This window comes from Ostrea edulis, chromosome 3 (assembly GCF_947568905.1).
Source record: "Ostrea edulis chromosome 3, xbOstEdul1.1, whole genome shotgun sequence".
Classification (NCBI taxonomy): domain Eukaryota; kingdom Metazoa; phylum Mollusca; class Bivalvia; order Ostreida; family Ostreidae; genus Ostrea; species Ostrea edulis.
In genome coordinates, this window is record NC_079166.1 from 83,139,898 (window position 1) to 83,152,581 (window position 12,684).

Here is a 12,684-nt window from a genome sequence, read left to right on the forward strand (position 1 = left end):
GATGTGCAATGGGGTTTTCATTCGCAAGGCCAGTTGGGATGGAATCCATAGAACTCCGTCGTCAGACCACTATAACCTTTGATTAAGACGATGTGGCTAACTCCTGTCCGACTCGTAATCAAACAATTATTTGGGTTAGAATCGTCAGACTGGGTCAGTTAATGCATCATATAGGAAGGGGGTGTGCCGTGCTCTAAATCAAGGTCACCGAGACCTATAACTACATGTATCATGATATGGCCATACATGCGCGGATACAGAAGTGACTCCCCTGAGATTTGTCTGAAGGCGAGGTTCTCGGATCCCATCTATGACAAATCATGGGGGACACTTATGACAAATTCCAGCAGTTGGGGGGGGGGGGGTTCCGGACCCGACATGAGGTTTGTTACTTATGATTTTTTTTCTGGGTCGCTTTCGTTTGCCAACTTTATAAAAACTCTTACATAAGGGAATTAAGAACCTCCATCGACATTTTGATATATTTTAGTAGAGTAGAGCAAATGATATTACTTAAACTGAAAATGAAGTGACTATTTTTTTATTTTTTTACTTTTCTATTAGCATATTCATATTTCAGAATTACTGAATAAGGAAAAGTAGCCCTATTTAATGTTCTACGATGATTATGAAATAACACTTGATAATAAATTAATACTTTAAACAGGATTTTCAAGCGACCCATTTATTAATCCTATTTACTGTTCATTAAAACGTAACTCAATCAGTTTACGCGGTGAGTCCGTTTTAACCGAGGTCTCGTCACTTATTTAGGAGTCGGCATTTAAAGGACCCTCGCTGCTCAATGGCCGCGAGTGCCGAGTAAAGGTGTAACTTTGAAGCTCTACACCGGCATCGGTCCTGTCTCCATATGATTGAAAAACTACGGTAAACTCCAAATAAACAATTAATCTATATTTCAGCAGTGGCATCGCTGCCTGGCTATGGGGGGCTCTTGATATTTAAACAGGCGTTGTTCTTGTCAAATAGTATGCAATAACCCGTCAAGGTCATTTGGCCAAATTCAAGGTTATTGTGATTCGAGGGGATATCCTTTCAATGTACTGGACAGTGGTATATTCCTTCAGAATTTAAGGCTATGATCTTGATTCAAGGTCCCATGTTTAATTGTGTGTCGTTTAATGTTCCTTCCAAGAAAATTTCAATCATATGGAGACGTCACCGGTGCCTGTGAAAGAGCATCAAATTTTGACCTTTCCTTGGTACTCAAGGTCATTGAGCAGTGGCACCATCAATTCTTGGTAGTTGTATATCTACCAGATATGTTCATCGTTTTACTACTGTACGTGGATTTCCAGTGAGAAATTTGCGTCGGATTGCAGCTGTGAGCTACACGTCCTATTTTTGATACGTACTTGCGTGTAGTTATACGCTAGATTCATCTGGGCAGATTTTGTCTCGATCCGAGTTAGAATAGATCCACAGTACCCCTTGCTTGTCGTAAAAAGCGACTAAATGGGGCGGTCCTCCGGATAAGACCGCAAAAACCGAGGTTCCGTGTCACAGCAGGTGCACACGATAAAGATCCCTCCCTGCTTAAAGACCGCAGACGCCGAGCATAGACTTACATTTTGCACCCCCCCCCCCCCCCACCGGCAATGATGACGTAAACATGTGAGTGACAGATTCTAACTTAAAATCAATCAATCAGTCTCCATTTTGTGACACAATTTTAGTTACTACATGTACTTCAAACAGGCTAAGCCACAAAGATCAAATGAATGAAATAAAGCGCTTCATTTAATTCTTTCCAAAACCACAATCTGAGATGGTTGGAATAATATATCAAAATAAAAGAATTAAACAAACACACACAACAAAGCAAATTCGGTTCTTAATGTGGAGTCCGTTAGTAACGTTTTAATGAACTAACTGATTTTTCATCGTAAATATTCCACATACATTAAAATTGGTACCGTATAAGTTTTGCATTACAACCCCTAGGTCGAGGCCTCTGCTGGTGGACTGTTAGTCCCCGAGGGCCTTTACAGCCCAGTAGCTATGTCTCTCGTTACTAGCTTGAAAATACGGGTGTCTATTTAATTGCTGGGATAAAATTTAGAAATTCATTTCAAAATTAAGGATTATCTCCCTCATGCATAGTTCTTATCCTTGGACGAATTTGGCTCCAGTTTTTTTACTCTAGTTTTCCTTATAGCTCTTACAAGTTTATCGTTATTTAGAATTTTCAAAATTTTGGCTTGAGCAACACTGAAGAGACATTATCTGTCGAAATGCGCATCTGGTGCATCAAAATTGGTACCGTATAAGTTTTACACACTAGTATGCATTTATTTTCGTTCTTATGCATCAATTTGGGTAATTGTTTCGTATTGTCTACTGTAGAGGTTAAAAACTTAGAAATTCCAAGAATTTACAGACTCCCAGTCTTATGGACACCCTCTGGCGAATAAAAGTTGGATCCGCGCCTGTAACTCCCCCCCCCCCCCCCCCCCCCCCCCCCACCTTGAGAAATTGTTCTTTTTTATTGTTACCCCGAATTGATCATTCGTCTTTCTTACTCCTGGTTATCAAAATGAATCAGTGACCGGGGGTGGGGAGGGGGATTCTACTTAAGTTTTACACAGTGACCGGAGGAGGGGGATTCTACTATTCTAAATATTCAGAATTAAAGATATATCTCCCTCATGCATAGCTCTTATCCTTGGACGAATTTGGCTCCAGTATTTTGATAAGCACATACTACAAACTGTACAACAAAGAATTTTTGACCAAGCTAAGCAAGATATTTTTTCAAAGATCGAAAATGCAAGAAAATGTTCCATTTAGAAATTTTTAATTGATGGATTATACCTTCAATGTTATCTTAGAAAATCAATTCCTGTAATGTTGCAAAGGTGTATATTCAAAATGCGATTATCCTCGCACCATTTAGCCATAGAAACAGGCAGATATTCTAATACATTCAGAACTAATAGATGTTGTACGTTTTGTGTGAATGATATTGAAGATGATTACCATTTTATATTAGTTTGTCCTGTATAAACAGAATTACGGAAAAATGTATATTAAGAAATATTACTATAAAAGACCAATGTTTAAATTAATTCAATTGTGTAACACCGAAAATTTCAAAGATCTTTGTAACCTTGGAAATATATATATATATAATAGCATAATCCCAAGAGAAAGTTGTATATGTAACCCATGACTTTACTATTTGTAATTACGTACGTATATATATGTTCTCCAGTAAATGTACCACCGTCATGTTTATGTTCATATTGTTTGTAACATTGTATTGATAAGCTGCAAAGCTTAAGGTAATGAAGAACTTAAGACAACCAAACTGCACATATAATGATAATGAGGAAGGAGGCGCCATCAACCAGGATTGTGAACCCCACGGCTCCTGGATCACAGGTGCTGATGTTAGGATGGGGCCTCTTCACTTATGACTCAAATATAGTGCAAAACGATACACATATTTCTTTAAAATTCTAAACTCCTCGAATCCATCTTCGATGTAATTCGTGAAATCCATGACATCTCACAGGTCTAGCGTTATTGTCCTATGCACTGCCCTATAGGGTCGAACTTACGTAAACTTGTTTCATACCGATTTTTAGGCCATTCTTGGCACACTAATTTTGACTACGGATAACTTTCTTTACCAGATCAAGATATCGAGCTCACGCCGGGTGTGACCGGTCGACAGGGGATTCTTACTCCTAGGTACCTGATCCCACCACTGGTATATCCAGGGGTCCGTGTTTGCCCAACTCTCTGTTTTGTAATGCTTATAGGAGTTATGAGATTGATCGCTATTCGTTATCTTCACCTTTCATAAAACATTTAATGAATTTTCATTTGATATCATAGACTACTCTGATCTTGCTCACGATGACGTAAACACGGTTTTGCGACAGTGAATACTACAGGCGACCATTAATGTGCGCGAGCCTCTTGTCCTTTAAACAGACAATCCTAGGCTTAATCACGAGGACTTACTCTTATTAAGAAAAGTAAACAATACTACCGCTAATACTTTAATTTCAATATATTAAGTATTGTTGACATTTGAACGCGGACAAGCCCCTGTGGTTGAAATACGTTCTAAGTAGATTCCTGTAAGATGCAATCACATTTCAAGGTCTTTTCGAATTAAGAATTCATTCCATTTTTAAAAAGAATTATGATAGATGACGAATTTATAATAACGAGTTCATCCCCTTCAGGTACATGCATTGAAGTTTACTCTCGTGTTTGAGCACCGTGTGATAATCTGACAGAAAGGCTACATTATTGATTTAAAATTCGAAAGTTGACCAAGTGCAAATTATGTCAACCCAAGGATAAAAAAGATTGGAACAATATGTTTTCAATCTGAAAGAAATCTGGCGCATTTTCACCATGCTAGACTGCATTCTTTGCATTGAACATGAAAACAGCAGGGTGTTTTTTAAAGTTCGGGCGAAATTCTAGTAACTAAATGACATTGTCAAAGCATGAATTTGATGTGGTATCATGCATGGGATTAACCTTGAATAATGCTTACTTTATGTTCAATTCTGCCTTGTTCGAAACAATGCACAGACACGCATTGTGATCTATATGCTTATGAATAAGCTGTGCATGTTATTTATGTTTTTAAATTTAATTGTTTTACTCAAGTATGCTGTTTATAAATGGATGTTTCACACGCCAGTATCTTAAATCAGACTTCTTTATCAACACAATTAAATGATAGCATTAAGATAACACTTTTAATGACAAATAAAAAATAACTATAATATCATGTACATGTTAAAAGTTGGGGGGAAACTCAGAATGTATAATAAATAGCTACTGTCAATTATTCTGTTGACTAGAAGTGAAATGATTACATACTCTACCGAGCAGGGCTCCCATAATACACCTATCTTAAATAGCGAAATACTCTCAGTCAATTACGAACAAATATATCACAGAAAATGGGGAAAAAAAGTCCTCATCAGATCTCGAAAAACAGTTCATCTCGAGTTATCCTTTTGTGACGTCTTCAGTACGATACACGTGCAGTTCGCATTACCCACGTGTTCACCCAATGTTTGGATAGTCAATTGATTGTCTTCAGCTTTATCACATCTAGATCCATATATATCCATCCATACACATGAACATTTTGTACACTGCCATCACTACGCGTATAGATGTCAAGTCCTTACCACACTACATAGATATTCCGACATTTCTCACTTTGTACCGCAGGAATTGCGACATGGTTCACTTTGTACCGCAGTAATTGCGACATGGAACACTTTGTACCGCAGTAATTGCGACATGGAACACTTTGACAGATGAAACACTATATAACAGATGCTATTGATTAATAACGACTACATTCGAAAATTGTACTTATTACTTTGACCTTCTACGTGGATTTCAACATCTTAAAAAATGTGTTAATTGATTGTCCCGTTACAAATCTCATTTTCATATAGTATACAAAACGCGCACTCTCTGCTCCAGTTTTCGCTGTGCACGTACACATTGTACATGTACAGTGTAGCTCGGTCGGGGTGTCTGGATAGAGTACAAGATTGGAGATTGTTAGGAGGGAAAATGTCTAATTCCTATACGTACCCTAAGCGCAAACTAAAACTCGAATATATACGATTTCTTTCGTCGTCCGTGTAATCGCCCGAGCACCGGGGCCGAGGGCGATGTGGATCCTCGTCATCATGATTCGTTTGCTACTCTAGACCTGTATTTTGCCCATGCTACTGGTGTCTTTCTCTTGTCCTTGGTATATCGATATTTGATGGACAGGAATTTGTTATTTGCAGCCTGTCTCCTGTGCTCGCTAATTTTCAAAGGCACGTGGTGGTTTCGATAATGGTCAATTTTCATCCATCCACCCCCAACACGCACGTATTGATGCTGGGCTTTCTTCTGAAACGGGAAAATTAATATAATAATTCAATTACTAATATTTCATGCATTCATTATACAAATGTACATTGAACATTATTTTTCTGAGCTATATCCTACCTTTTGCATTCTAACTTTTCGTATCAAAATATTGTCAAATAGGTGCATATGTACAGAATATACAATTGAATCAATCGATACGACCATTGATCCACGGTAACTTACCAATATCAGATTTATATATAATATAATAAACAATTCGATTAATACGTAACATGCTAAAAACTTTATTTCACTCACCCTGTATATAACCGGCAGAGGAGGCGGAAGTTTCGGTTTTACAGGGACCGGTTCTGGTTCCGGTGTCTGTATTTTCGGTGGTGGCGGTTTGATTTTCGTCTTCTTGGGTTTAGGGGGAGGTGGGGTGGGGATACGGGGTAAAGGTGGCGTTGGCTCCCGGGGCGGTGGTTTTTCTTTCTTTACTTTGGTTTGTGTACCTATTGTACGACTCTCTTTTTCCGGTGGTTTAGGCACAACGTAGTTTGTCGTCATCTGCACTCCGACATTTCGGACTTCTTTATCTGGAACTTCGTACTCATCTACCCAACGATCTCCTTCAAGCTGTTTTACCGCTCTAGACTCGTTGTTTTGCAGACGATATTCGCGGACTACTTTTTCTCTTTCCTCTTCGGTTACGGATGTCTCGTCTTGTTGTACCGGTTCATATTCATCCGCCATCCCAGCATGGTAAGAACTTGGTCTTTCCCGACGAATTATAATTGGTTCATTTCCCTCTCGTCCGTTATATGAACTTGGTCGGCTTCTAGTGATAATCCGCCTCACTACCCTGCCCTCGCGCTCCGCTGATACCACCGGGCGCCGCACAACCACCACTTTCTTGGGTTCGTCTCTCTCAACGTGACGTATCACATGTCTTGCAACGTATCCATCATCGAATGTCCCGTGAACACCATCGGCATTGCGCACAATGACTCGTCGCTGGACAGACGGGTTAGTAGCGCTCGCAACAGTTCGGACGGTCCGAACACCACGGATAGATGAAGCAGACCCAGGTCTCCGTCCAGGTTTTCTTACTATATTCACATTCTCATAATTAGAGTATTCCATTCCGTTACTGTAATATTTAGCCGAATCTGACAAATGTTTCTTGAGTAGGTACTCTTTCGTTTCCGCTGAGTTTTCTATAGGTTTCACATACCCTTTACTTGAGCCTTTCAAATTGTCCCGCGGGGGTCTTTCTATGACTGTGCGTAAAATCCGAGGATTTTTCACCACCCTTCGATGTATGACCCTATTCCGGTCATCAATGATGTTGGTACTTGCTGTCGTCTGCGTGCACGTGCTGCAGTATGACGTCACTGTCTCTGTATCCGTTTCTGTCTCCGTTTCACTGGGTGTCGGTGGAAGTGTTCTTTTCATGATCTGACGAGAAGCGTAGACCCGTTGCTCCGGCATTTCTACGTGTAATCAATTACTCCTTTCACTTTCTACCTCTGCTTTTTTACATAAAATCAACACCGAGATCTTTACAAAAACAAAGCAACGCACACAGTGATAAGAATCCAAGCAATTATCTACTCCATAACTCGATGACAAGACACGGTGCTGGTTTTAGCTATTTGTATTGTGATTGCGAATCACCCATGACGATCGAGTTCGGTGTTTACCCCTCGGCTTTGTACATAGGAATAATTTTGTTTGCAGTTTAAAACTCCGTGAAATAAAAGCCTCAATTTCCACCTACAATATACATACCACGTGTAAACATTCGCCAGTGTTAAATCCAAAACTTAATTCTTCTGAAAGGCGAAAAACCAGTTTTTAAAGATTTAACTTTCGAAATGCTGAATACACACGTTAGTTATTTCAAAATAGATGCATGTTCACCTAATACAATTGGTACATTAAAAATAAAGTCGCCATATTAGATATTGATGTTGTCGTAGTTACGGGAAGCGACATGCGACACGTGACACGCTGTGATCGATGATAACGCTGAATGAAACATACACCTGTAATTTTCACCTGAGTCAATTGGGCATCGTTCCTGTATAGGGATTACCTGAGCTTCTACAGGGGGTCGCATATTTTATAGATGATGGCTTTATATCACACGAATATAATCAATGCGGCCACTAAATCAAATAAGTACATGTAATTAACAGATTTTTTTCCATACTGGGCATGCATTCAGATTTATTTTCAGTCTATAAATACTTAGCAGGGTCTATGTGTACACTGTACACTCGTCACTAACTATTTTTTCACTAGGTACATTTTATGTACATTATTTCACAAGTTTTAAAATGATGTATCAAAACGGAAAAAAGCAAATAAAACATTTACGTACATGTTTTACACGCAAAAAATATATATACGGGTATCTTATCAGGCCTGAAACAGTCAAAATCATCAATATCTAGTGTCAAAAAATATATATACCGGTATCTTATCAGGCCTGAAACAGTCAAAATCATCAATATCTAGTATCTCATGAAAATAAACCATTTTAACGGTGTGTGTTATTCATATCAACATCAGAAATGTACATCTTACAGCTATCTATGTGATGAATATGTGAAGTAAATACTTCAACATAAACTCCGTACATGTCTAGAATTTCGACTACATGTATTTACCCGATATAAACACTACTGAATGCTGATTTGATTTATTTCCAGAACAAGACAACGAAGCTGAAATTCAACCTAAGCAAGTTCATTTCATACAGTGTACAAGTACACAGCAACATGAAAATACAGTTAATGAAGTGTTGTAAAACTTTACTGTTCATAAGCATCGTTAAATAAATAGCAGAGGTTATAAGTATATTTCATCCTCCATTATAAGCATCATTAAATAAATAAGCATAGATTATAAGTATACTCCATCCGCCATTTCTCTCTATCCACGTTTTCAAAATAATCTGATTGGTTTGATATTGTTTCATCTGCATATTATGTATGATAAAATACGCTTTCCTAATATGCGACTGAGTTAAATGCAAGTAGCTTTTATATGGCTATGATATTTATATAGAGACAATGTTACATTCTGTAGTTGCAATACTATAGCTCTATGGAGACAAAAGGAATACAAATAAGATTATATTTTATATTCATACAACAGTATGCCGTTAGAGTCAATATAGATAGATAATTATAGTTGCTCAATTTCCTCCTGAAAATTAGAATTTAGGGAATGAAAGACGCAAATCGAATCTTATCCGTCTGTTTCCGTTGCTTGTTGATCACCGGAGTTTTAGAGGGGTTGTGATGAAACTGCGAACGAATGAAAGGGATTCGATCTGATGTAGACTGTAACTTCCGGTGTAGGGGGCGGTGTTGTATCAGATGATGTTCTTCCTTCATCCAGCCTCCACCAACACGGATCAAGACATCTGGAGGGGGTGGGGCCTGACAATAAAAAAAAAAAGAATAAACACGTAGTAAAATACATAAAAAGATATGTTACCTCAAGTCTGCTATATATGACTAATGAGGTTATAAAACTGAATCACCAAGTCAATCTGAGTATCGTAAATTATTAATGCGAAGGCTGTCAGTTTCGCTGATAATTCAAACTTTATTTCCATTGATCAATTTATCACATATTTTGCTGGAATTATGAACAGCTGTTTCACTCTGCCAATATGAAATGCACTGTTCAATTAAATGGTATTAATTAAACTTTATAGATAATATCTAATGTGTAATCGGTTTACACCTCTAGTATATATATATATATATATATATATATATATATATATATATATGAAATGTATATAAGTGTAAGTGAATAAAGCAAGGAGAGTTATTCTCCTTTGAACATCTCAAAATACACACACATTCTGTGGTATACAAACTATCTACACTTTGTGATCTCGATCTCTCTCTCTCTCTCTCTCTCTCTCTCTCTCTCATTTAACGTTTGTGACTGAAACGGCGCGCGGAAGCTTGGTCAGTAGATAAGCTGAAATTAAGGTTCGATAACTCTGCACACGACAGATAAGCGAGTTGTGAAATAGGATACGATTGTTCCTTCGTTCAGCAGTTGTCATTAGAAATCACGGTTACATATCCTGCGGTGATTTACTTCACGGTATATGCCAAAGTCCAAAACTAGGCCTATCAACCAACAGCAGGAATGAATAAAATATCTTCGCCGTCAATCAACATTCAAACACAAACGATATATTCAGCATTACAATACCTTCGCTTTTGGAGGTCGTGGTTTGAAAGCGGGCTTTTCTGTGAGCTCAGCGGGTATAACATCGGGCTCAGGACCAATTTCAGAAGACTTGAAACCGTCCTCAATATCAAAGTATGTCTTGGTTGAAGATTGTTTTTCTGTCTGAGACCTATCTTCCGAGTACTTGGCATCCTCTTTAGGCCGATAAGGGTGGTGGCTGCCGTGGACTATTTCCACTGGCGTAGGGGTATGTTCACGTGTGTGTACGTTATCTTTCTCTTTGGTAAGCCGGGACGTTGTGTACATAACCTCCACACTTGTATCACTGGTGCTCAGGGAAGTTTTACGTTTGCCTTTACTGAGTGGTCTACAATCGCGAGTCCACTCACTTTTAGGCCTAGGTAAGGGTTTTCGGAACACTTTGAGACTTTTGCATTCACTCTCAGTTTGCATGGCTATCGAGATATTCTCGCTTTTTAACCGTGCAGGCAGTTGTTCTGTTCCCAAGTATTCAAAAGTTGTGAGTTGGAATCTGTCCTCCCGCCGTCTGTGTTTGTCCTCTATTTGACTTTGTCCGTCTGATGATTTGCTGAAAGTGCTCACCTCAGACAAAGTACCAGATTTTGGCCTCTCCTTAACACGTGTTTTGCTCTTTGATTCTTTTCCCCGAAAACTCCTCTGTTTTATCAAGTCTTTTCTATACTGAGTATTTTCATTTTTGTTCTTGTGAACAATCAAGTAATTGGTTCTGTCTAAGACCCCTCTTTCTTTTGAAATATCATTTCTCCTAAGTTTTTCATTCACTTTCAATGAACGTTCAGGTACAGAGCCATATTTCCTCGTTTCATTTCCCAACATGTAACTCATCTCTGACTCTGAAAGCTCGGATCCATGACGCCATGATGACGTAAGGGAACATGTGACATTTTTGGATAAGGGTAGTCTATTTTGCCATAACTTTTCTATCATTTCACTTTCAGATGGCGCATATAATGAAGGGAGTTTAGTTTGGATTCCAACATCCCGGACAACTGACTTCGGTCGTGACTCCTGGACTAAATACTTAGTGTCCATTTGAACACCCACATTTCTCGTTCCTCTAAACGCTTTATAGAATCCCTCAACATTAACAGAACTACCAGTCTCAGACAAGTCGTTAGGGGATCTTGAAGAGAGTGAATCAGAATCACTTACTTCTGGGGAATATCCACATCCGGTCTTGATTTTCTTATCCGGTACAAATCATGCTCTCTGAGATCATAAACAAAAGAGAAATCCCTGTCTTGTCTTTTCTGCTGAACCGCCTCTAAGTATGAGTTTGATAGAATTCTTGGATTATAGATCACCTTGTTGGCATTTTCTCGAGTCTGTGTTCCGACATCTCGAACTTTTGAAAAATGTCGATATGGGTCGAGTACATAATGAGTTCTCATCTGAACCCCGACGTCACGTGACCCTCGTCCTCTGGAGCCGTCGTGTTCCATGGCGGCACGTCTTTGAATCATCTCCCCCACAGAAGCTTCCGAGGATTCCTCATAAATTTCTTCCCAGGTAGACATGATTTTGTGTTCTATCGAAATAGTTCACGGTATCTTATTGTATTGCCGCGAGCAAACTAGCAGCCGATCACAAATCTGCATGTACAACATGTCACTATAAATTAAAGATAACACAATGAATTTAAGACTCCTTCACAAAACCGTTGAAATTCCATGTCGACAGTATTTTGAATTTGTTTGTTTCGCACCATTTAAATGATAATAGGATCAAGTAAAAAACAGGATTTTTCTCTCAACAGAAGACGGATGTGTATATGTTGCTAAGGCCAGGATACCAGGGAAATTAATAACACCCTGCTGAGGTTTTTCCACACAGATAGTCATCCGAACAGAGATTCAATCGTGTTTAAAAAGGAAGAAACATATGTGTCAATTCAACAGCTATTCAGAATTCCGTAACGTGTACAATACGGTGTAGACAAGACAGGATAAGAATCTTGAGCACGGGATTTGTTTTTATAGCAGTCCATTATCATAAAGAAGGTTTTGTTCACGTCACACACTGGTCGATAATGAATCTGCAGTTTAGTGCTGTCGATACAATGCTATTGATAGGTATACGTTACAGTATTCAAAGAGAGACAGGGGGGGGGGGGGGGCATGTAGACACACACACACACACACACAGAGAGAGAGAGAGATGAGAGAGAGAGAGAGAGAGAGATGTAGACACACACACACACACACACACACACACAGAGACAGGGGGTGAGGGACATGTACACATACACACACACACACACACACACAGAGAGAGAGAGAGAGAGAGAGAGATGGATTAGTACTCTGATTAAGTTTTATTCAGTATCTCTCTCTTTTTTTTACATTTAGAGGGGAGAAATCTGCAGACATTTTCTTTTGGTTAGTAATGATTACTGCATTTATTTTACATGTGTATGGTGAAAATTATTCTTCCCTTTTCATAATCATTTCGACAATACAAGGAGATCTGAGGCAGCTGTAAGTCTTTTAATTATACTAAGTGAGAAATCTGCTGTGGGGAATGATAGTATCAACA

The 12,684-nt window shown here is 38.7% G+C and overlaps 2 protein-coding genes across 3 annotated transcripts in view; both read right to left on the bottom strand.

The window, feature by feature from the left end:
* Positions 1–4,734: 4,734 nt before the first annotated feature.
* On the bottom strand, positions 4,735–7,935 carry LOC125673016 (fibronectin-binding protein A-like). Its single transcript, XM_048909263.2, has 2 exons — positions 6,196–7,935; positions 4,735–5,916 (listed from the first exon to the last, which is right to left on the bottom strand). The coding sequence occupies exons 1-2, from the start codon at positions 7,369–7,371 to the stop codon at positions 5,704–5,706; spliced, it is 1,389 nt and encodes a 462-aa protein (XP_048765220.1). The 5' UTR covers positions 7,372–7,935; the 3' UTR covers positions 4,735–5,703.
* A 747-nt stretch (positions 7,936–8,682) lies between these two features.
* Positions 8,683–12,684, bottom strand: part of LOC125673014 (uncharacterized) — a 6,379-nt gene continuing 2,377 nt past the window's right edge. Inside the window, exons 1-2 of one of the 2 annotated variants that reach the window (XM_048909260.2) lie at positions 10,129–12,175; positions 8,683–9,332 (exon numbers count right to left, since the gene is read on the bottom strand). In XM_048909260.2, coding sequence (XP_048765217.2) covers positions 9,111–9,332; positions 10,129–11,181 — 1,275 coding nt within the window. In that variant the 5' untranslated portion in view covers positions 11,182–12,175 and the 3' untranslated portion in view covers positions 8,683–9,110. Of the gene's footprint in view, positions 9,333–10,128; positions 12,176–12,684 lie in introns of those variants that run through there. The other variant, XM_048909261.2, reaches the window with a different exon arrangement.